At 43.3% G+C, this 25540-nt stretch overlaps 1 protein-coding gene across 3 annotated transcripts in view; it reads left to right on the forward strand.

Annotated features, from left to right (window-relative positions):
- Window positions 1-25540, forward strand: part of SLC4A4 (solute carrier family 4 member 4) — a 224422-nt gene that overhangs the window by 70162 nt on the left and 128720 nt on the right. For all 3 annotated transcript variants that reach the window (XM_084519333.1, XM_084519335.1, XM_084519334.1), the window contains exon 3: window positions 288-467. In XM_084519333.1, the coding sequence (XP_084375459.1) occupies window positions 288-467 (180 nt within the window). The remainder of the gene's footprint in view (window positions 1-287; window positions 468-25540) is intronic.

Below are 25540 nucleotides of genomic sequence, written 5' to 3' on the forward strand. Positions count from 1 at the left end.
TTCTGTGGTTTTTATTTTTATTTTTATATGAGTCACAAGGACTGAATAATTATCAGCAAGTCTGCACTGGAATGTACTCTCAGAAACAAAAAATACTTTTCAAATGGTTGTTCAAGAGCTCTTAGCTCACCTTTGGAGCCAGGAAACACACTATTATTTAATGTTAGGCCAGCAATGATAAATGTTTCACTCACCTATTTGAATGAAACTCAGTGTGAACTGTACCTATCAGTTGTGCACAAACTGTATGCAGTCAAAGTTAATATTTGCTGTGCTTCTGTTCTTAGGTCATCACACTATTTACATTGGGGTCCATGTGCCGAAGAGCTACAGGAGAAGGCGGCGTCATAGAAGAAGACCTGGGCACAAAGAAAAGAAAGAAAAGGAGAAAATTTCTGAGAACTACTCCGACAAATCAGACGTAGAAAATGCTGACGAGACAAGCAGCAGCATCCTCAAACCACTCAGTAAGTGTTGGTGTTGGTTGTCACTCACTACAATGGTCTGTTGTCTAGTGATTTGTTCCTGATCTGATCGCGAAGGAGGAAAGTGGATCAAGAAAAACAGTCCTCTCATGTTGCAGGGTTAGAATAGTCTAAATCAGTTGCTGTTGAATGGTTTCTGTGGGTTGGAAAAGGCCGGAGAGGACATTTCATCCCTCTGTATCACCTGAGTTTGCTACTGAGGTAATGCCAGTCAGTAACAGGCCAAAATTTTAAAAGCAAGTTGACACTGTGTGTAAGGAGATAGCAAGGAAACACAAAGACTGAGTATGTGCCTGGACAGATCAATTGCAGCTTCTGCCCTGGCTCTCAGGATGAAAACTGTGGTTCAAGCACCCCCTGGTTTCATCTCGAAACAACCTCGTAGGAGCAGGTTGGTAAGAAGCAGCAAGACCATGGCTGTAGGCTCTAAGAAACAAATCCCCTTGTGATTTGACTTCATTGTATTAATAACTTATGATGCTAACAAGTCTTTCTTAACTTTGGTGATTGATCAGTTTAAAGTTCTGTAGAGAAAAAGGAGAATAAAAAGTAACATGACTGTATGTTTGAATATCTGTAGGGGATGAATATCTAATTTTTTGATAAGCAGATGAGGTCTGTTTCTGTCTTCTTGCTGTCTTCTTTGTTAGCCAGAAACATGTTTTGTAATTTAGAGGATATCTGCTTAAATAGAAGTGGGAGGGAGACAGTGACAGCCTGTTAGAATGGATCATGCCAACAAGGTTTGAATGTAGAGGAACAGCTCAGGACGGTATAGCTCAAATTCTTGAGGCTAATTCCAGGTAGTTGGAGTTTCAGTAAACAACCTGCTTGTAAGGGAGAAAATGCTTTCTGAGCTAGAGGGAGAGAGGAGTAAGCAGGGATCGTAAGACCTGATCTTTGAAGAAACACAGGAGTTATTTGTTTTGAAATTGTGCTGCTGCATAGTTACTGCATGTAAAGACAGTAATATGGGATCAGATCAGTCATGTTTTTAGCCCAGGGCCTGTTATTCTCACTGGTGTAGATACTTCAGAGAATGATTACTGAAAAGAAAAGCAAGTCACTGAGACCATTTGCTCTTTGTAGCTGTAGTTCCCTAGTTGTTCCAAGGAAGTTTTCTTGTCAGCACTCAGAAACCAGTAATTGGTTTTACAGTGAAATAGATATTTGTCTTCAAGAACGCTAGGTATTAACTATTTAATTTTTATAGGTACATCTTTGTTCTTTTTTTTGGTGTGCCAGTGACCAAATCTGAAAAAGATACTTTTGGGGTTCTGGTTGTATTGGTGTCCTAGGGAAATCACTTCCATGGGCTACTTCTACCCATAGTTGAAAACCTGTTTGTTCCATCAGATTTTGATTTGCTGCCTTTTGTCATGCTAATCAATGTTTCTGGTTCCTTTCATTTCAGAAAGGGTTAACAGTATTTTTTCCTCTGTTACTGTCACAATTCAGTCTGTTCTTGTCTGTTCTTCTTCAGCATGTGAACACATGCAGTCTTGTCATCTCTCTGCCTAAGAATTTCCCCCATCGTCTTTTCTAGCCTGACCTCTATGCACTGCCTGTTTTTGGAATAGGATCACTTAAATCCCACACAATATTCCAGGTGTCCCATGCAATGGTGTTAGTACTTGCATCATTTGTAACTTTCTGCCTTGTTCACCATCTCATGTGTCCATATATATTACCAGGTTCTTGCAGTGACTTGGTGTTGCACACTGGTGGCCAGATCTTTTTACGAGCTGGCACAGTTAATTTAGAACACTGTAAAGGATAGGAGTAGTTCAGATGACTGTCTTGTATTTCCAAACGTTGAATTACGTGTTGCCTCATCATCCCAGGTTTTTTGCCTTCTGAAACTACTATCTTCATAACTGACCTGAATTACTAGTTTCCTATGCTCTTTTTTGCTGGCTACCAGCCCTCCCTTCTCTTCTTCTGCATCTGCAGTAACACCAGGCCTCCTTCAGAAATCCGTGCTGTTCTGCTTTTGACATTTCCTTTCATTTATAAATGTCTATTTCCATTTAGGTTTCTGTTGCTTAGGCAGTTGCTGAGTTGAGATAGTTGATGGATATTCAGGTTGTGTCAGCTTTTGGTGGCCCTTGCTGGAACTTGGATGAAGGCTTTTTGAGGGTGTGGATGGCTGCTGTGCACCATGTATATAGCTGCTCTGTTCACTCTGTCATGGAAAGTATGTCCAAGAGAAGAGCAGTTCTCTTCAGGAATAGAAAAGCATGCCTCACCAAATTAATCTGATTTTCATTACTGGCAAGAATGGCATTCTTGCCAATCATGGCAAGAAATCTCAGTAGAACTGTAACTTTTTGTATCTTTGTTCATTGTAATTGAGTTAAGGGCGTGTGGCTAAAGTTCATTTTCAAAAGACACCTGAGAACATTAGGAACAAAGAACTGAGGAATCCTGAAGGGAAATTCTGTGGAGTTAGAAGATCACTGGAATGAAATACCTTGCATGTATTTGAGACAGCTGTCAGACGAGTGTATGTGACATACGATGAAGTATCTTTTCGGACTCAACCCTGTGGCTTAGAAGAGTGGGACAGATGGAAGAAGTCTGAGGGAATTAGGTGTATGAGTTTGCAGAGAGAGAGAAAAGGTGGCTACATTCTGGCCAGGAAGGAGGGAGTGTTGAATTTTGTGTTTCTTCTCTGAAGGGGGAAAACAGCAGAAACTGAGCAAGAAGGGAAACACAAAGTTTGGAGACAGCCAGAGCTGACTTTAGAGAGTCTAAACTTTTTAGAGAGTTTAGAAATCTAACATGCCTTAGGTCATTTTACACTGATGCATGGTTATAAAGGGGACTACCCTGGTTAGAGGTAGGCCAGCTGTGCAGGGGCTTGCTGAACCTTCATGGGGGTACACAATGTTTTGGTGTCATCAGAAGAGTAGAAAAATCTGTGCTGGACACTAGAGAAAGCAGAAGTCTTGCACCCACTGTGGCATCTTAAACAGTTCAGTGTCTGCCTCACGAAGGGACCCAAGAATAGAAGGGCAGAGGGTGTTGCAGTTTGCAGGATTAAGGGCTGCTGGGACAGCTGTGTTAATGACCTTTGCATAACGCTGCTTTGCACGGTGGCTGGATGTAACCGGCACTAGCCGTTATTGGCTGTGCTAACCACTAAAAATGGCATCGGATTCCTGCAGGTTTCTGGGACCTCTCAGACACAGGCTCAAAGAATACTCAGCAGCAAATATAATGTGTAAGACACATCTTCAGAAAGGCTTCAGAGGGGGGTAGGGGGGTGGTTATGTCAGCATAACAAGATAAAAAATAATAATAAAAGTGCTATTTTTGTAGTTGCTGGTGAAATAAGGGGACTGAGCAGGAAGGTATTTGAATCTTTTCCTTAGAATTGGAAGATGTTGGATTTATATGTTATATATATATATATATATTTTTTTTCTCAACCATAGTTTAAAGCAAGCAAACCCTACTTTTAAATTAAGGAAACACAGACTTCTTGGAGAAATGTTCAATGTGTCTAAGTCTATAAAAACAATAATGTACAATAATGTATATAGCTCTTTCTCTTTGTTGATTTTTGTAATTGTTTGCTTGGCCAAGCATTAGACACTGTCAGTTCAGCTTGTATGTGCTTCTTAGTTTATTTTGTCTTCAAATATAAGGACAATCATAGAAAGAGTCATTCACAAAATCTGAAATAATTAAGTTGTTTTATCTATACTGAGAGCTTTGTTTTTACTGAGCAGAAAGCTTAAGCCAGTTTCGATTTGATACACCAGTTTTATTTCTTGATCTGTCCCTAACGACTATGAAACCTAAACTCAGATATCTTACCTGAACAAAGGTGATGCCTCAGCTCCTTTGGTGAAAAATCTGCAATCAGATTTTGACCGAATCTGGATTTGCATCACCAGGTCAAGCTGCTTGTACCACAGCAAACGAACCTGATGAAACATGTCTGTGGATACAGAGAAGCAAGTAAACAGTCCATAAATGCAAACTTGCCTATAAACATTTTGTTCCAGTTCAAAACCGGTCTAGCTGCACTTCAGTATTTGGAAATTGGTGCAGTCTGGAAGTGTCAATACTTTATTTTTTTTTTTTTTTTTTTTTTTAATAAAATCTGTGTCCAGTTAGTCAAACAAGCTAAATTCTGTGAGTTTATAAACAATCCTCAGCTCTTCCATCTGGAGAGAGTTAGGGAAACTGAACCCGTAGAGATATGTTTTATCTAAAGTAAATTACTGCTTAGGAAAGATGCCTGCTTCAAAAGTCCAGACAGGGATATTCTCTGATACACAGAGGAGGAGGCATTAAGGCAATGATCCCTCTCCAGAGCCCTTTCAGCATATTCCAGGCCTGCAGGGGCTGTCTCTGCACTCGGAGAGAAATTGTTGTTCACACCCTTGTTCTCAGGCAGGACTGCTGACACTGGTGCTAGCTGAAATGTGGCTTCCTTTAACCGCAGACTATTACAGCTCCCTGCTCCAGATGTACCAGCACCCTGTTTCTAAAAGTACCTGCTTTAACTGGCCTTGCCCTGGCTTCCTTCCACTTGTGACCAGTAAGAAGGAAACACTTCCTAGCAGTGGTTCTTTTGTACCATCCAGGAAGCTGGCATGCAAGAACTTTGGGGAAAAATTTGTATTGTTATTTGGATTTTCATTACCTTAAGCAGGCTTTAAGTGCCTTCTTTTTGTCTGCCTAAAACATGCTTGAGAGTTAGAAAAGACATAAAGATTTATGTTGTCAGAACATTGAATTGTTTCTAGAATACCCAACCTGCAGAAAGAGCAGGATAGTGTATTGAGAGAGTTTGGGTGATACAGGGTTTTCAGGGAAAAAGTTAAGTGATCTTGTAATGCTAATGGCTGCAGTATTGACCTGCTAGGGTTTTAGGCACAATCCAATCTGCCAGGCCTGGTTAACCCACTTGGTGGGGTGCAGGGAAGATTCAGCTGGACAGAGAAAAGAGTCGAAGTGCAAAGCCACAAGAAGCTTGTCAGCTTCTACATGCAGGCATATGTAGAGGTGTCAGGCCTGATTCTGCCTTCTCAGCTCAGCTGATTGCTTATCTCGATATGAAGCAGATGGTGTAGTTTGCTTTACTTGCAAGGGATGAGACGAGAGGAACAAGAAAAGCAGATAGATGCTGCTGTTTCAGGACAGGCTGTGATCTGAACCCATTTCCCTCTTCCTCATTCTTTACTACAGACGTGGAGATTTTCCCATGAGGAAGTGCATCTCTGCTGGATCTGGGAAGGGGTTTCTTCTCATTGTCTGGTTGCTCTCCAAGTTTATTTGGCTCACCTCCGTGATACTTGTTTGAGGTGGCTCAAACCCAATGAAAGCGTGTCTCTCAGTAAGCACTATAGCAGCAGGCAGCATGTAGCACCGTGTCTGTGTACGCAGCAGCATGAGCTTCTCTGCAGAGATGCCTGCACTTGTGCAGAGCTTGCTTAGATTGTCCTGGGCCTGGCCCAGCCCTGTGCCCCTTAGACACACAGCAGGTGTAGAAGGTACATGTTAATAAAGATCCAAATCTGTGTTTTGAGACTCTGATGTTGTGTTTTGAACAACAACGCTTGGCATATGTGGTACAGAGTTAGGCTGATGTGAGCGATACGGCAGAAACAGAAGTAGAAAATGTGTGATGCTTTGGCAGAATGGAAATTTCTCATCTTTGTTTAGTTTATCTCTTCATGGCTGATGGTTTCTGGCATCTAAGAAACCATCAGCGTGCATTCACAGCTCTGAATTCAGTGGCTAGGGTAAAAGCGCTTTTGTAGGCAAAGGAGATTCCAAACCAATGGAGAGCAAGAAGGTCAAGCTATAAAAGCACCCATCTATTTCCAAAATATTTTGGGGAATTTCACCTGTAGTCAAGGACTGGTATTATAAGCTGTAAAGTAATAACTTGCAATACTACACCTCACTTCAAGCCCTAAGGCATTTTACATAAAATAATCACAAAAATGATACCAGCAACATAGGTAGCAAAAGATTGAAAATTCTCTATTGTTCAGACTGATTTTAAAGCTAAATGGCAATATTCATCCTCAAACCCTGTTTTGAGGAGGTTAACTAGAGTTATGACTTGCATTGCAAAAAAAGAAAAAAAAAAAAAAAAAAAGTTGCAAGGAAAAGAAATGTAGTGCTTGTAGTTTATGGGAAATGTGCATTACAGGGTGCTCAACCCCATTCAGTGCCAGACTTGAGGAATGTTTGTGATACCTAGCATTGGCAGTGGATTCCGCAAGGTACGTGGGCCCAAAAGCAACAAGCAATAACGAGGCACCTGTGAAACTGATAAACTGCTTTATGTAATAGTATTTTCTTAGGACTTGCATCCTCGAAAACAGTAGAACCTGCTTTTGGGAGGAGTCAAAACATGGCAGGTGGATAAATATAACTGCAAAATATAAATTCTGGAAAACCTTAAGAGGGCTAAGTAGCTGTGAGTTGAGGCCATCTTTCACCTTACCCTGTTGGTTGCAGCTGTTCTGCATATGGTCACATGTGGGCTAGGCATACTGAAGATTTTCTTAACCCGTTGAAGGGTGTGACTACGGTTCTGTTTACAGGACACAGAAACAGGGGAGAGAGGCTGAAAATCTGGATATGTCTGTAGGAGTGGTTTCCAGAGGACCCGTATAGCAAGAGAGAGGGAAGGGATGCTATGTCATCCCATCAAAGGTTTGTAAGGGTTTGCAGTTTGCTGAGAGAAATTCCTCTTCCACCCACCACCAGTAGTTCTTGAAGGTTTCAGTAAAAAAAAAAAAAAAAAAAAAATCACTCTTGAGCCCTCAGATGTGGGTTAGGAGGAGTTTCGCTGAAGGAGAAAACTGCAGCAGAGTCATTTCATTAAGGTACTATTTGAGGCTTGTGCTGCCATTCTGGATGGAGTGCATCTCTCACAGCGAAGGTGAGGTTTGGTCTGGGTATATCAGATTTGTTATGCAGGCAGCCACTGTTGTAATGATGGTCGAGCATCATCCCAGGCTATGGTTTAATATGCAGCTCTTACCGATTCTTATTTAAAAGGCAGCTTTCTTTCAAAAGTTGTGTGTAACCTGTGGTATGGAAGCTGGAACTCCAGAGAATCTGGCTTTCCTGAAGCTTGCTGTAAGTTTTGGGTACGTGTGTAAGACTTTGCCACCAAATACCTGCATTTAAGTAGTTCTCGGTAGGATGTTTTACATGGAGAAAGAACTGTAATTATCTAAAATGGGTTGTCTGAACCTGACAGATCCTGTAACATCAGCTGGCACCTTATCTGAAAGCTGGTTAATCTCTTCTTGGTTTATCGAGATGCCTTAGGGACATAAAAGATTTTGTGGTGAGCAATCTTGTAGCATGAATTCACCATGCTGATTTGTTTAAGTGGAGGCTTTTTCATTTTTAATCCAAGTACAACAGTTTGTCTATTGGTTCTGGCTGCTGCGGAGCACGCTGAAGTTGTTGTCATTAGTATCCTTAATTTCCTTTACTTTTTATTTTGCTTGTTGCTTAATGAATACTTTTTTGGCCCTTTCAGGTTCTTCAGGTCTTCTGCTGGGTGTAGGTGCCTAGATACGAGTGGTGCTCTATGTATGCATATAGACATTTGGAGCTGTCTGTCTTTCCAGTGCAGTACCTCTGACAAGGTTCTAAGCAGGGATCTGTGGAGGCCAAGCTTCTTTATTTTTCTTATGCTTTACACTGCTTGAGAACCATCAGGTTTTGAGGTCTTTCTGCCCCTTTGTTCAACGCCTGTTCTTCTAAACAAGTTGCCCACACGCAGCCTGAAATGACATTTCACATTGACTGTCTTAAGTGGGACACTGAAGTATGCAAATCTGTCTCTTGTAAATGCAGGAGGTGAAATATTCAGAGCAGCGTGCTGAGGACAGTGCTGTGAAACACTCTGTGCTCAGCCTGCAGGGACCAGGGCTCTCTCCTGGGGACAAGTGAGCCTTCACATCCAGCAAGCACTTGCCGTGAGCAAGTGGGGACTGTGCAGCAGGCTCTGTCCCTGGCACTGCCTCTGAGACAGAGACGAGGGTTTATTTGAAACCACTCATGGAAAAAGCAATTGGAGACATCAGTAATACCTTCTGGAGGGGTTTTCCAGGCTTTCTATTGTAGGCCTCTCCTTAAAAGGAGCAAGCCTCACAACTTTCCAGCACAAAATTGCCTCTTCAGGAGCACTTAGACACAAAATGGAGAACAAGTTGTGTGCAGTGTTACTGAAGTGACAGAGCAATTTCAGGGCAACATAGCAGGCCTGATCTGCATGTAAACCTGCCTGCAGCCTGAGCCAGAGACCGCTTGTTAATATACACATCTTGGACACTTCTGGGCTTGTTCCCATTTGTCTTACACTTGAGTGTGGGGTGGCTGTTTAATTGTATTTCTTTGTATATATATTTGTGATCTTTTTGTCTTTTCTTTAAGTGCAGTACGGTTTATAATAAACTAAATTCCTGGTATTGCTTCCCAACTCAGAGTGCTTGCCTTGCGGGCAAAGATCCTGAGTTGTGAAGGACGTCCCAGTTGATTACCATTGAGGAGTGGAAGTTGCCAGTCCAACTGTGGAGCAGTCCATTCATAATGAGATAGAATTAATTCAATAGGGATATTTAAACATCAATTTAGGAAGGCTCAGGCTTGGTGTCTACCCTGCAAGTTCATTAAACCAGCAGTTATAAATAGCAGGAGACAGCTACAGGATTGAAATAAATGTACCTACTTAGCAGAGCAGATGCAGCACAGTCCAAGGGTGTGCCAAGAGTCCTCTTCCCATTAATGTGGTTGGATTTTTCAGCAATCCAATTTATTTCCTGGCTCTTTAAGACAAGAGGTGGGATTTTTCAAAAGCTTTTAGCTTCAGCTGACTACAGTCAGAGCAAAGATAGATTAGTATTGAGAGTCTTTGAAAAATACCAGCGAGGATGGCCAAGTATCTTAATTTTTGATATGGATATTTTACACAGGGAAGATCAGGAGGGGGATGTTCCCTTAAATGTGTGGGTATCTGAGGGCCTTTAGAGTTTTGGTCTTGAAAAGCTCCTGGATTTGTCCAAAGTGGTGGAGTTGAAGCATGCCCTTCTGCTGCTCCTCAGATCTCTAATGCTGCGAGTAGTGTATTCGGGTCACATGTAGCACAACTGCAGAGGTAAACACAGAAATAATTACTGCTTCAATTGCAAACATGCCCGCTGTGTAGCTGGGGGCCCATCGGAGTGGCTGTTTGGGTGCAGCTGGCCAAGTCAGCGCTGAAGGGTATGGGAAGGTGCTCAGGGGAAGGCAGGCTGTGGGAGAGGAGCAGGTGAGGAGGTCAGCCGTGCCCGCTAAGTGCAGAGCTAGCAGCTGGGCACCGCACCGCATGCTGACACAGCCCTCGTGGCCGCTCTGACAACGCAAAGGAGAGATTGCATAATGCAGAGAGAGACCTCCCGTTACCTTCGTGGCACATCTGGCTGTGCAGGAGGAAGACGGCCACTTTCTGGGGCTGAGTGTTTTGTTAGGGACCTGCTTTCAGTGGGTTGGACTCCTCTAAGGCAGGGCCCCTGTCATCCCCGGCAGCTTGGCTCATTCTGCAGTTAATAGCAGTGAGTGGTAAGGTCAGGAAGCTCTCTTGCTTTTCACTGCAGGGGTTACAAAGCATTAGGTTTCAAGAAGGATATTTTTGTGTTTATGGCTGGGTTCAGGGAAAAGGCTGTGACCTCAAAAAATCTGGAGGAAAGAGGGGGGGGCGAGAGGGGGTACTTGAAATTTTGGTTGATTGGCCTATGGGAAGACTTCTTGTAGGTGTGGGAGTGACAGAGAAGAGACATTTGTAGGAGGAGGGTACTTCAAGCAGCAGCTAAACACAACCCCTTTCCCCTCACTAATTACTCCAGCCCTTGTCAGTGAGGGATTTTCTGGATTGTGTTTTATCCAGTGTCTTTGGCTTTATTCTGCTAATTGCAAATTCTTGCAGCTCTCACTGAAGCACTTTTATGGGATGAAGGTACATGGTGATATGAGGCTGTGTCTAGATTTGAACTGTCACCCTAGGCAAAGGCTTTCTTGTTTTCTTGGCAAGAATAGAGGGTTTTGCACAGCCAGTTAATTAAAACAATTGCCTTTTTTGCAACACCTCTTGATTGAACTTTTTTTTTTTTTTAACTAGACTTCTGCCTAACCTGATCATATGAGAGCTTCTTATAAACACCTATGTTTGTTTCAAACACTTTGTGCTTCCCTTACACCTCACATCCACCTCATTTAGGTGTCTGTGTGGCTGAAATTGGACTTAACTCACAGAGTGGTGCTAACGGGCAGGGTGGTCTTGCTTTGCCTTTGCTGTGCAGCTGAAGGCCCTCTGTGATGAGAGTGGGTGCCAATCAGAGGAGATGCACTGGGGGAGCTGAGAGGAGCAGGCAGCTGCTTTTTGTTCAGCCTTTCGGGGTAAGCAAACAGTGCAGCTTTTTATTGCTGCCAAGGATGTTCACTGTTTCTTTCCTGCACCCCCAATGTATTATGTTTTCCTCTTTTCCCCTTTCAGTGTATTTTTTAAAGTAGTTACTGAAGTGTGCTAATAATTCATTCTGACATAGAGCAAAACTCCGGTGTCTTTGCCAAGCTTTCATTCCTTGCTTGTGACAGCTGGGAAATGAACTAACTTTTTTTTTTTTTTTTTTTTTTTTTTTTTTTTTTTTTAACTGGCAAAGTTCAGGTTTTGGGTACATGTGATGAAAGGTAAGGCCAGAGTGTTTCTCCTTGAGTGTGTAATGAGACTCCCACGTGTAATAACAGAAAGCGATCGTTCTTGGCAGTGCTGGTTGGTAAGGAAGATACTGAGTGTCTCTGGTGCAGGGAATTAGTTATTTTCCTGTCCAGGAAGGTATGGTATTTGCAAATTCCCCTCTAGGGTCATTTCTGAAGTTGTTTTTGAGCTGGGGAAAAGGAGCAGTGTCCCTGAATTACGCTATGTGTATGTTAGGTCTGATTAAATATAGGTATTAGGTTAGTACCTGCAGCACGTTGGCACACCTGTTTGGATGCAACACAGCATCTGAGCATTGCCCTTCCACCAGCTGCCCCATGTGTCTTTGGCGAGCCCTAAGAACCTGGTGTTGAAAATCTTCAAAGGGACAGTTATGTCAGGGATCTCGTGTGAGTGAAAATAAATCTCATCTTAATCTACCAGCATTTCCCACGTTATCCTCTCTGGTTGACACTCTTTATAGACGCAGTTTTACATCCAGCTCTGGCAAATCCTTTACTTTGAAAAAACCTCCTGCCTGAGAGAAGCTCTGAAGCCTGCTCCCCATATTTTACTTTTTCTCTGCTGGGACATCTTTAGCTCTCCCCACCATGCTTCTGCTTCGTACCAGGGCTGAAAACCAAGGGGATAAAAGCTCCATCTCTTGGGCTTCCTTTCATCCTAAATGCTGCAGTCAGGGGAGTGCCAAGGGTGCTGTGCAGGCTGCTGTGCACACAAGTGTATGTGCACTGAATTTTTCCCTGGCTGAACTCGGCAGCTTGCCTCTGATATCATTCTCCTTTCCACAGAGTCAGTAACTTCTCTTAATTTCCAGCAGCGTTGAAGCTTTTTTCATTGCATTTCTCCAGCCCCTCAAGTGCCACTAAAGAGTCCTTAGGAAAGGAAGGGCTGCTTACCACACAAAAGCAGCTCTATCTTTGCCATCTTGCACGATTCTGTAGAAGAAGTTCACAACACAGACTGAAATGTCACCCTCAAACTTTGCTTGTTTTTTGCTTGTGGATTGTTTCATATAGTGGTAATGTCCCTTGGTGATGTTGTTAGTCACCTTTAATTGTGTCAAAGCTGGGAGGTATCAAGTAGAGCTTGCTGCCTTACAAAGGTTTATTCAAGTGACTTAGGGGTATGTCATGTAGGACTCAGAAAGCATCTTTTAATTCTAGGATTTCAATGTTTCTTTGGTTGTGATGCAGTTGGACTGATGCTGAAAAGTGACTTGAGTTTGTAAAAGAGTTTTTAAAAAATCAGGATTGTAAGGTGCCCTTTCAAAGCAGTCACAAATGCCTGGGCCTGGAATAACATGAACACACAGGAGAGAATTTTCCACCCATGCAGAGGCCAGGATGATCTCTGCAGATCTGAATTCTGCTTTCATAGGTTTCTGGATGTATCTGAGATGAGCAGCCACTGCAGCGGAAGAAAAGGCAACAAATACGATCATTTTCTTCTCCAGAAAAATGATAATGTGCTTTTGATGCAGATTATTTATATGGCCGGTGCATTTAAAGGCACAGTGTCACATCCTCAGGTATTTTACTGAAAACCTGCCTCCACAGGTTTCTTTGTTAGAAAACAAAACACAAGATTGCCATGGTAATAACGCCAATATAGATAATGGAGCTGTTGAGCAGTTCAGCTTAGGTTATCGACTTCCATGAAAAATCCATGGCCCTGAAAGCACAAGACAAATTTGAATATGATTTATATGAAGTAAATATATAGAAGTGGAGTCATTTCAGCTTGCCTTCTGGTTTTCTCAGCCTGATAATGTTGCAGGCCTGCCATACTTTTATGTTTTCTTTGCAAATTGAGGAATTGATACAAATATTTTTGGTTAAGTAAAAGTTAAGATTTTTAAGAGTCTCCTATAGCAACTTCCCTCTGAGAGTAGAGTTAAAATCATAAAAACCCACATGGCTAATACTGAATTACTTGGTACAAGTTTGAGGTAAAAGAGTTACAATTGACTGCTTTGCATTTGATAAATGTGATCGGGGCATAACAGAGAAAATTACGTATAAAATAAAGTGATGAATCATTTTCAAAATATCTAAATTTTGCAGAAGGTATGAGTGATTTAATGGTCACTTCTGCCTTGATTAACTGCAAGTTTGCTTGCAGCTTTACACGTAAGACTTTCTTGATTAAGAATGCTCTTTGCTTTTTTCTTCACCAGGCAGTTTTATTGGAAATCTCCCTTGACCAAAGGTGACACAATTTACCATGCCAGATGTAGAAGAAAGTAATTCAATGTAAACTTGACGCTGCCTTTGAAGCCACAGGGTGAATAGCTGTCTACTTAGTGGATTTGAAGTGGTTCTTCAACTTCATCTTGAAACTTCTTCAGTTTCCAGAGGAAAAAGTGCCTCTGGGAAGTTTCTATGAGCTGTATACTGTCAGTTTGACGTGGAATGTTACTCACATAAACATTGTTTTAGATGGACAAAGTAAAAAATAAGCAATTCCTTTCACAGTAGGGGGAAGACCTCCTTTAACTGGAAGCTCGCTGTGTTAATCTTCTGTCTTGAACTGATAGCATGTGCCGCTATAATTACCTAAGCCACCTTAATTCTTTGCCTAATTCTGTTCTGTGCATTCACGTGAAACTGCTAAGGGACAGAAAAGTCTAAGGAATTTACCATGTGAAAAAAAAATCTCATTTAGAAGCATTTTGATTTTAAGCCAAAGATATTTCCGTGGCTGAGAAGGGCTGAATGGCGTAGGTGATGGTTGGTACTCTAAAGCTGCCCTTTTGGGATTAAACTCTATGCAGATCTGTCGGACAGTGTGGGAACAAGCTATCTCAAAGCTCTGGGTTTCTCTCTGTGTATATGTAAACAAGAGTTTGAAGCATTTCACAGCACAAACACTGGACCTGTCCATTGAGCCTGGTAGCTATTTCATCATTCCCCTTACAGTTCGTACCATGCGTTTCATACAGTGAGTTTTCTGACTCATAGTTTACCTGAAAGCATAGCTTTGTTCAAACGGGGGCTCTGTCTTCCTGATAAACAGGCAAACTGCTCAGCAGCGGTATCAGGTTGCTTCTGCATATTTACTTTGTAGGCGTGTGTAGCATGCGTGCTGCTTGGAGGTGACTTGGTGGTTGACAAGTGCTGTACTGGTAGCAAGAGGAAAAGCAGCTAGAAGAGATTCACTGAGATTCTTACTAACTTGATGGTAAAGTTGCATGTTGGATCTTTGCTGCTGTCCCTGCTCAGTCAATGTCGCCCCAGGCAGAAAAATGCCTCCCCTGCTGTATGAGTTGATCAGGCCGGTTGCATGCTAAGTCTTCAAGATCCCCTGAAGTATGTTTTTTTTTTGTCTCCTTCCCTCGTATGAGCAGATATTCTTGGGGCAAGGAAAGAGTTTTGCAGGCACTGTGATCTCAGCAAGACTTGAAAACGATTCTAGGATGGTTGCTGCTCCACCATTTATTGCCTTTTTATATACAGGGCGGCTGACGGCCTAATTCCCCCCCTGCATCTCTATCAATTTCTCTCCCTTTGGAAGCTCTCTAATAGAAGTGAAGCATACTGTTAATAAGTAAATGGCTTTAGCCCACCGTCCCCAAAAGAATTCCCTCTTCCTAAATCCAGCAGGGCAAAACAATGCTTGGAATTAATGGGCCAAGCAGTTCTAGCAAGATGATGAGGTGAATAATATCACTGAAAAAAGACACTCCCCAAAGCAGTGCAGCTCTGGCTCCAGGAATCCAACCCACCTGCCCTAGGAGTTAAAGCAAAAAGTGAGTGCCCCAGGGCTATAATTATCTCTGTGGTGCTTCAGCTCCATGGATAGGAGCTAGTAGGAAAAGAGCAGCTAGCTGAACTGCAGGTGTACTCTGGGCAAACTGGGATGTAGGATGCCCTTAGTGATACCGCCCTGTGTTATCCCCAAAGCAGAGCTGCAGGAGACGATATGGGCTCGGTTGTTCAGTGCACAGGGGAAAAAGGGCTGGGCTAAATTTGCTGCATGTGGGACCAGTTGCAGCTGATGCAGTTGTGGTTGTGCTGGCAACCGAGGGAGTAGTCACACGAGCAGAAAAGTGGGTATTTCCAAAGACATCCACAAATAGCTTGCTTGCCAGAGAGACTTGCCGAATGAAGGGGCTCTGGCTGCTGTACATACCGAAGTTGGGGTGGAGCAGGGCATGAGGCACGATCAGGGAACGTTGGCAATAGAGCTGTGAGCTGGTAAGTTCTTGTTCCCTGCGAAAAGTGAAAATAACGTTTACATTCTTATAAAGTCGTGATGTAGGCTTAGTGCAAGATCCACTAATGTGAATGTAACCAACATCTGGATTTTCTTCTGTAAACCCTGCTTTGTGTTTTCTGTTGGCTTTTGTGAACCTCACTGAGCTGTTCCTACTGGAACCTTCTCAAACGCTGATCCATAGTCTGTTTTTTTTTTTTTTTTTTTTTTTTTTTTTTTTTTTTTTTTTAAAGCTCATGTCCTTTTCCTCCTTCCCTTTTCACTCCACACTCTGACATCTGCTTATCCATCAGCAGAGCTGAGGATTTGCTTTTCCCTTCACTTCTTGCTTCTGCACTGGGAAGAAGGCAGGTCAGCCCTTTCTGGAGGGACTGGCACAGGTTGCCACTGAGGTCAGCTGGCAGGGGAAGAGGCAGACAGTAGGGATGGGTAAAGAGGGGCTCTCCAAGTGCCTCCCGTGCCACGGAGCTGAATCTCCACTGATCCCAGGAGGTGAGGAGGATTATGCCCGTGACCTACTAACCTCCTGCAGTCAGGACTGGGGGTTTTGGAAATGAGTGCACAGATGGCCACTCTCCGGATGGCAGCAGATGCTACTGATCTAATGAGTAGGATCAATCAATGTTTTAGCAAAATGGTGGTGCACGGATTTCTGTAGAACTGCAGTGCTTCTCCCTTCTTCCTAATACCTACCGCTTCTGGGCCCTTTTTCCCTTCTTCCCTTGGCAGCCCCCCATTTGTCTCCTCCTTCGGATCAGGCTGGCACAAAGACACTGCAGATAATTTTGATTGCACAAGGAAGCTGTTAGGGAATTAGAAGATTAAGAAATGTGTGGAGGGAGAGCCAGGGACCTTGAGGCCAAAAACTTGTTTTACTCGGATGCCAGTAGGTTGTTATGACAAAATGGGTGTTAATGAAAAGAAAAAGGAAATCAATCACATACAGAACGCCCTGCTGATAGCAGAGCTATAGTCTTTCTGCCTCCCTACAGAGTATTGCTCTAGTGTGAGCTTTACTGGAGCTTTAGCTTGCGTAACCGTGAACCATAAAATAAATGTTTTTGTCATCATTCACTAAGGCAAGCTTTATCTTTCCCTCACAAATGCTTTTGAGGAAAGCCTTTTATTCTGACTGTCTTCTGCAGCTGTAGGTCTTGTCCCAAGGACCCACTGCCGGGTGTCTCTTTCTGTCAGGATGATTTTAGGGATGTTGAACTTGCTGTAAAGTTTCTGTTGTGTTGGGGCAGATGCTGTGTTGTGAGCGTGTTCATGCCTTGAAGAAACAACAGCTTATCGAGTGGCAAGAACTGCCTTTCCTTTATCTCTTCTGACTCTCGTATCTCTCTGACTTTTTGATAAGCCCAAGTGAACTATTTCACCTGTGACCTGCAGGAATGGAAGCCAAAGAACTGCCAGGAGAAATAGAAGTTAAAGGACGCTCAAATTTCTGAGAGACATTTCATCAACCTGAAGAATAAATAAGATAAGGTGAAAAAGGTCTGAGCCCTAGTTCATTAGTCATGGCAGATGATTTCCTTTCTTCTTTACTAGTGGCAGCCATTTCCCAGGAAAATAGTATGTTCAGTAAAAGAATTCTGTGTGGTATCTGAAATGAAAGCTCTGAGAGCTGTGCTTTGAATCCTGATCCGACGTCTGTTTGCTCAGGGGAGAGTCTTTCTGTTTGGATTTACTTGCTGGTTTGTTATCCATTGAGTGAACTTGAAAATAATGATATTAAGTGTATCAAAACTACGTGTGGGGAAGAGCATTGCCATCTGAAAGCTGAAGAGGAAAGCAGATGTTAGCTGAAATCGGAGCGATTCTTTACAGATGTGTTTGTACTTGTATTGCCAGATTTACATCTATAAAAATGCAGATTCCTCGTGGTGCATTTTGCCTTATGGTTTGTGTAAGCACTGGAAGAGTAGTGTAGACATCAGCAGTTAGATGGAAGTAAAATCACCGGAGCCTTTCCTTCTGTTTGTAAGGAAACATATGAATGGACTGGTCCCAACATCATGGTATTGGGCTCGTGTTCAAATCTTGCTTCCAACTAGGGACCTTGATATTTAAATATAGCAATGGGAACTGAGTGCATCCAGCTGAGGAGGGGTGTTTGATTTAGCTCTGAGCTGCTGGTATATAATATCCTGTGAATTACATGGGTGTGCATGAAAGGAGAGGTATTTTGAGCAGCCTGATCCGCGTAGACCTCCAGCAGTTACATGCTGTTGTGTTCACGCTCCAAGAGCAGCTTCATAACGACGTGACTTATTAGGCTTGGATTTCAGGCTCTGATTAATAACTTGGCTCCTCTGTGCTGAAACTACATGAGAGTTTTTTTTTTTTTTTTTTTTTTTTTTCTCTGGGTGAAGTGTGTGTCCTTATTTCACACTTGCAGTTCTGCTAGGGGAACCTGGGATCAGCAGCAGGAGGCTGAGACTGTTAAATCTGTGCTTTTGCTTGCTTGGAACCAAACAGATTTCATGGTTTAAAAGTGGTGGTGAGTGGAAGGATGCTGGAAATCAGAAACGGAGCAGAAAGCATATGTGTCGAAACCTGTTTGCACTCAAAAGGAGAGAACTGGGCTCCACAGTGAGTCAGCTGTACACTCAGCCTCACAGAGCCACTCATCATGACAGAAGTATGTCTCAGGGCCCCTGTTCCTGGGGGAGCTTTGGGCAAATATGGTCTGCCAGGGATGGTAGAAGATACTGATAATAGGTAATAAACTTTATGTACATAATAAATATAGTAATTACACAAGTCTGCAGTGCTACAGTGACATTCTGGTCCTTGACAGTAGAGCACTGATAGCATTGTGGGTTTGGGGGGTATTTTACTTTTTGTGTTTGTTTTTGAAATGGATAAGTAGCTCTTACAAGGTGAATGAGCATTCAGGAAAGGGGAAGGACACACTAAATAACAGCACTCACAGAGAAGAGCAATCAGCAGGAGTTTGTTGTAGACAGTGAAACTGTGCGCTTGGCTTTTTGTGCAGAGAAGTCAGCAAGGCTATTCTGAAAACAGAAGATTCAAAGCTCAGGCCATTTACCAAACATCCCGCACCAAATCTGGCCAGAGAGAGGTGTCACATCCTCAGAGACACTAACTTAAGGTTTTGCTGGGACCCGCAGTCCAGATGAGTGAGTGTCTCCATGAACTGTATGGGAGTGGAGGGTAACGAGCCTCTGTGGACTCCCTGCTGAAGCTGTCTAAAATACAAATGGTCTTGAAGAGCTTGCAGCAGGTAGCACTGTCCTTTGCAGTGACATTGCACCTTGCTTCTTCCACAAAATGCTCGGTGTGCTGTGCTAAGTGCATGGCAGCATCTCCATGAGAGGGTGATAACAGTATCCCAAGGTAGCGGTGATGTTTTACAGCCGAACACTTTGTGGTTACGGTGGTTTGTGGATGACGATGAGACCAGCTTGTCACCCAAATTCTTGTCCAAAAAATAAACTTGGGAGATGGCAAATGACAGGTCCACAAGGTTCCAGGAGCCATTTTGGGGGAAGTTTCGTGGCTTGGGGCAGATCTGCTCCCAGAGGGGAGATGGGCTGACAGAAATTGCGCAGACTACATGGTTTCAAGCCCATGAAGGCAGCGGAAACTCACAGGCTAGAAAAGTGTCATTCCCCAGGATGTGGGAGGATTTCGATGTGTGGCTTTGGCCTTTCGGTTCTTGGGCCTTTAAGAGCCTTCTGGGGAGCCTTGCAAATCTGCCTGGCTCTGCTGCCTCTGCTCCAGACGCTGAAGAGAAGAGGAAGTCTTCTTCCTGCGCCTTGCTCTGAGGCAGAGCGCTGACTTGAATATTCAGCTGGGTCCTGACTCTTCCTTGTGCGCCAGGTATTCCTAGAGAACATGTCTGACCCCGTTTTGTTGGACTCGCTCTTATTTGGGTTTCCCTTTATCTGTCTGGGACTTGTTCTGCCTTCTTTGAATATCATGGTTTTCTTGTTCCAGCCTGTTTCTATGTAAATTGCCTAGGATGGGAAACTTCAGAAGGATGAGTCTATAGAAAAAAGCAATGTAGTCAAGTGACTTCATTCCAGCATGCATTTCATCGTGGGAATGCGAGCTCGCTCTGCAGAAAGCAACTGCTCACCACCAAATGGTGTAAAGTTATTTAATGGCAACAATTGTTCCTTTGGCAAAGCCTAGCTAAAGCTCTCTAGGGGGATTAGTCTAGGCTTTGCATTAAAGCTGGACTGAAACATACCCCGCATTCCTGGCAGAAAGTGCCATCCAGAACAGTTGTTTCACGTATGCTTCAAGAAATGGGGATTATTTGGGAATGGGCTATTTCAACTGAGTGATTGTTATGGCCTGTGGAGTCACAATTGCTGATTCGGGACAAAAGAAACAGAAATGTAACTACAAAATACGTTGGTGTAAATTATTCATGTGGATTTTTGATGTTAAATGTTGTCAGCTGTACAGTTCAGGTATCAAGCTCATGCTCTAAGCTTAGAATTGGAAAAACTTTTCCTTGGGCTTGGGCATGAGGGGGTTGCAGCTTCTTGGAGCCCCAAGACGTGATGTGCGTGCGGATAGCCTTGCACCATGGATATGAGAATGAGGTGACAGGATCCATGCTAAAAATCTAGCTGATGAGCTGACTGTTCTGGGATCTGTACAAAGAAATGGTGCTGGTTTCTTGTTGGTAATCCGAATCTGGTTTCCATTCTAGCTGCGTCAGTGTGGGTTATATGCAGTGGTGAAAAGGGAAGATTTCACATTCTTTTCCCCGATCTACTTAAAATATATATATGTAATATGTAAATGTAGGTACCTGTAAAACAGGCAGTATTTTTTTTTAATTAATTGCTTGCCTTCGAATTTAGATTGCTCTCTCTCTTGTGGGTTCCTTTAATGCTTTGGCAATAAATAAGAAGCTTCCAACTGCAGACAAAACCACATTTGGGGTTAAATGCATGTGGTTTTTGATTGTTGGACCTTTAATTTTGGAAAGAGGGCTAAAGAATGTCACTTTCTCTTAGGGTTCGGTCTTGCTTTGCCGTAATGATCCTCGTGACTTCAGTGGTACCAGGTCAGGTTGTCGGTGCGTCATCATCTGTCAGCACCTGCAGGAACAGCACAGGCAGAAGGAGAGCTGTGATTCAGGACAGCTCTGAGGAACAAATGTAACTTCAAGTATATATTTAAGCTGGGTTGTTTTCAAGAAGATTTAAATCCATATTTAAAGCTCAGCATCTGTTGAAGTGCTGTGCAGATTGCTGATATAAATAGTTTGCTGAACCGGAGCTGCTCTGTCTACGTGGGGAAACCTAGGAGCAGGCAGATTTCAGGGAGAGCTTTCGGCCGCTCTGCCACGCTGGGATGATGCAAGCAGAACGGCTTTGCCAGATGACTATTTCTGGTATAGGTTCCTGCCGTCCTTTCGCCTTTTCCTTAGTTCACTTTCCAGCAAGGACAGGATTTTAGGACCAAATAAGCATTTGTTTTGTCACAAGAGGGAGAAGCAAAGCATAAAATGGGTCTGAAGCTTGGGCGTTGACTCCCTACCTCCTGCCCACCCCCCTGGCTGACCCCGGACTCATGCGGGCTTACAGAAGTGTGGCTCTGCTGAGGGTTCCCCCCCCAGTTTATTGTAAACTGATGCTGGAAAGATGAGCAGGGCTCTCTCTTCACTGGAAAGTTGCCAACATGCTCTATATAGCTCACCCTCGGGTCTCCCTTTGTAAGTGGAGAAATGGAAAGAGCTTTCTTCTCCCAGCATTACTTTTGAGGAGCATTCTCATTTTCCCTGCTACATTTACGTGTCTGAATGCCTGGTGGTGAGCTGTCACCAAATTAAATGCTAGGGGTCTCTCTAGTTTCTCACTGTTGAATTCTGGGTTGCTAAAAAGGGAACTCCAGTGGCCAGACCCCTGTGGGCCGAGATCTTTCTAGAGTGGACAAAGTTAGGGCGATGAGCAGCTCCGAGTTCCCCTTGGAAGCAGTGATTCAGTTGCTGACCTTCTCCTGAGTCACAAGTGAGCCAGGCTGCCCACCTGTTGCTTGGAGCTCGTGTGCTCACCGACTCTGACTTATGTGCAAAAACGTACGGCAAGAGTTGGAGGTGGTCACTGCGCCTCCACCAACCCTTTCCTCTAGCACTGCCTCGGGCAGCTCTGTTCATCCTGCTGTAGTGCACATTCCCTTTGCATTTCATTTTCATTTCAGGTTCCTGGCTATGCCCCTTTTCAACGTGGTAACGTGGATTTTGTCCTAAACCTGTCTGTGCCTGTGGAATATAAAGCATTGCTTGCCCTTTTGGGGTGAAGGGGGTACTTAATAATTAGCTGATTAAGAGAAGCAACTTTTCAGAAGTTGTTTATGAAAGGCGTAAGGAAAACTTGAGGAAAACACATTTCAGCAAACTGTCCTCTTTAATTTGTTACGGAGAAGCCAAGTCCTGCGGAGGACTTGAAGGCTAACAGCTTGCAGCTGGTGCAGCCCATGGAAAGTGATGACTTTCGGGACATCCCGTATTTCACAACAGTTGGAGCTGTAGGCTCATAACTGGAACTTGGCAGCGTTTAGGAAGCTCTGTATGTATTCTCTTTCCCTTCATTTTCTGAACATTGATACAACAACCGTTAATTGAAGGGTTGGGGGTTAGTTTTGCCCTGCTGGCAAAGAAAGTGGAGTTATTTTTGCAGGAGAAAGTAGTCTGGTGGATCCATTTTGTCGCGTATTTCCAAAACTGACATTTTGCACCAGAAACAAGCAACTTTATCCTCCCTCCGTGGCTAAATCTGAATGTTTTGGAAGGCAATGCATATCCCTCAAGTGCAGTTGAATGTTATTTGGGGGTTAGCAGAATAGTTGAAGTTTGAATTCTTCACACTCAGAGCTATGGGTTTGTGATGAAACTCTCTTCAGTACTGTCCTGTGACTAATCCCATCATTTTGTAATTTGTTAACAGAATTGTGTAATTTAACAAAAAAAAAAAAAAAGAAAAAAAAAAAAGAAAATGAGAAGGTATTTCCTTCATCATTCTGCAGGTTATTGCATACTTTTCATGGCTAAGAAACCTATTGATCAAAGTTGCGATGTTTATAGCCATTTTTGCCAAGTAATTTGGCACAGAAATGAGCAGGGCAGTGAAATGGAAGTTGTAATGCTTTGGGGAAGAACCTGTTCATTCCTGTTGTCAAAAGGGAATGTGGCTGCTTTAATCAAATTGAAGGGCTTTGAAGATACAGAGAACTCTCAAAATATGAAGTGATATTAATACGCACGTTTACTGAATTACAGACAAGATTGTTTTCTGGAAAGAAAAGAGGAATTGTGTGTTTATAGATTTCAGAAATGCTGTGCAGTACTTCTTGTAACAAGTGTGTAAACGCTCCCTTGGTAAATGCTTATATTGGCTCATCATTTTTGTACCCTTGGTAATGATTATTTTACGGCGCCTTTTGGATGATGAGGCTGAGACCAGAAAAGGCATTTGTATTTCTTTTCATCCATTTTCTTTATATGGAGAAGTACCATATTCGTACTAAGGTCTCTTTGAAATTTGGAGGTTTGGGAAGTTTGTTAACATTTTGGCTGTAGCTTGCTGTCTTCAGCACATTTTAGAAACTGATGAATATTTTGGTTTGCTCCGAGGATTCATCTGGGAATGGAATCTCAGAGGGAGGGCTTTGCAAGTCCTGGGAACTGGGGCTACTTCTGTTCTTGGTTGAGCTGGAGATGAAAGTCTGAGTGACTGCAGCAGTCAGGTCACCTGCCTGCTGACTGCACCCCAGAGCTATGCTCCGTAGCACAATCACTTTCTCTTTTGGTTGAATCACAGTAACGCTTCTGCTTCTCGCTAGCGTTAATGGATGATGCATTGTCGTGACATAAGCTTGTCTACTTGCGAACTATTTATTAGTAAATGCAGCTTTTTAGAAGTGTTTAAAGTTCCTTTGGGTTTTCAAGGGAAGTGATTATTTTTTTTCAAGTCCCATTCAGTGAGAATAACATTTATAAACTGGTAGGTAGCCACAGGCTTCCTCTTTGATTATCTTCTGTAATTTTACATCTGTTTTGACCGTGGGTCTGCGTGGGTCAGGCTTGTGGTATTTATTGCAAGTGGTTTAACTTACTGCCTGCACTTGTCTGAAGTATTTGGGAGTGCTGGTGACACTGTGTTTTTCTGCAAGCATTTTAACTCAGCGCCTGTAAGAAATGGAACAACTTTTTGCCTGGTCAGCATTCACGTGGACGTCGCGTGTGTAGGAGCTGCAGCTCTTAGTGACTTCTTCTGGCAGGGATGGGTCACCTGGACACTGCTGCCACCGAAGCTTCAGGGTGTGAAAGGAGGAGCCATGGGCACATGTCTTGGGAGAGCTTGAGACCTCTCTGGATGTAGGATCACGTTATGTGGTATATCTGTCTCTGAAAGAACATCCTCATGAGCAAGTTGTGTGAGAAGGGATGCCCTGAGCTGCTGCCTTCAGCTCCATCATAAACTGGGATTCTGTAGGTGTGATCTATGTGCTCTGGACATCAGCATGTGCCTTTGGGGAAAAATCAGAGAAATAGTGCAGCTCCTGAGGATCTCAAGAGGGAATTCTGGCCTCCCTTGAGTTAGTCCGTGGGAGGAAGGAAGAGGAGACAGCAATTTTGTGGGGGTATCCTCAGCCCCGCCTGTTGGCAAGGTTCATACGGTGATTTAGAAGAGAGCAAGCAGCACTTTGTTTGACAAATGGTATCTTGGAGAAAAAATCCTAACACCAGTACTTCTGAACTTGGGAAATATCCCAGAAGTAAGCCAGCATGAGTGTTTGTACGGTTATCTAACAAGGTTATCTGCCTACTTCAGGTTCTGCACTGACAAGTGCCTTATGTCTTAAACGACCATTTAAAACCAGGACATGTCTGTGCCATGGCAAGCAAGGAAAGTGAAATGGCCAATCCTTTCTAGTAAGTTGTCTCAGGACCAGACCACACTGACAGTGACTTGTTTGGGGAGCAGCTCTCTCTGTTTTGCTTGGCACACGCAGTCAGAGTGGTCCCAGGTTTTCAAAGACTTCCATTTGTATTTATCTGTAGGCACGCCAGATTTAATCAGCTTTATATATACACTTCCCAGGCAGTACGCTTGCAATTTGTTTTCATGCTGCTCCCGTGAATGGATGTGTTTTTTCATTAAGCTGCTTTCTGCTGTCATGGAGTCATTTGCAGAGCTCCCTGGGATGAGCTCGGACAACACCAGGCTTTCCTGGGGTCCTCCCCAAGTACCTAGGACCATGGCTGATGTAGGAAGCCGTGTTGATACCTACAGCTGGAGAGCTCGGTGGAGCTCATCCAAGTCAAACTGCAGCGGTGCCGTTCTGCGTACTGGTACTGAAAGGGGCACGCCCATTGCAAGCACCCGCAGCCAGGAGAGCACTTGGTGCAGAAGAGAAGGTGCTCTGTTCTTGGAAGCCCAAGGCTTCCGAAACATAAGGTCAGCGCCTAACTTGTTGTACAAACATCCTTCTCCGCTTAAATCCTGTGCGACATTTCTTCGAGTAATGTGGGATTGGTGTCCTTCATTTAGGAAGAACAGATTTTGCATAGCAAGAGGAAGAGTAAACGTTTTGCAAGAAATATTTTGCTTCCTACCAAGGTCACGTATTTTCAGTTATGCAAAGCATGTGCTTAAAATGGGAATCTCCAGTTGAGGATAGCTTTTAAATGCAGTAATCTTAGATCAGAAATCCTTGAGGTTTATTGCTTACAATTTCCTGTCTCTTTGAGTGCTGGGGGGGGGGAAGGGTGGATAAAAGTGTTATGAAAAAAGTTTTATTTTGTTTTGTTTTTAAATCCAAACCAGGTCCTCTTTTGTTTGAGAACCTGCAGTGAATTGAACTATTCTTCAACATGATGTTGTTTGCAGACATTTTACTTCATCTCAAAATTGAACAGAAAAGCTTGTGTTTGAGAATACAGGTACTTCACAGAGCCGTCCACTTCTCTGTGGCTTGTCGACTGCCACAAGGTTGGGAAACACCTGGAAAATAGCTTCTGCCTTATTTTCTACATGTTCCTTTATTTAATGCATTTGAGGGGTACACATAGCAGAAAGCCCCTGCCTGTTTCTTCTGAAGTTAT

Source organism: Aythya ferina (genome assembly GCF_964211825.1).
Source record: "Aythya ferina genome assembly, chromosome: 4".
In the NCBI taxonomy this organism is placed as follows: Eukaryota; Metazoa; Chordata; class Aves; order Anseriformes; family Anatidae; genus Aythya; species Aythya ferina.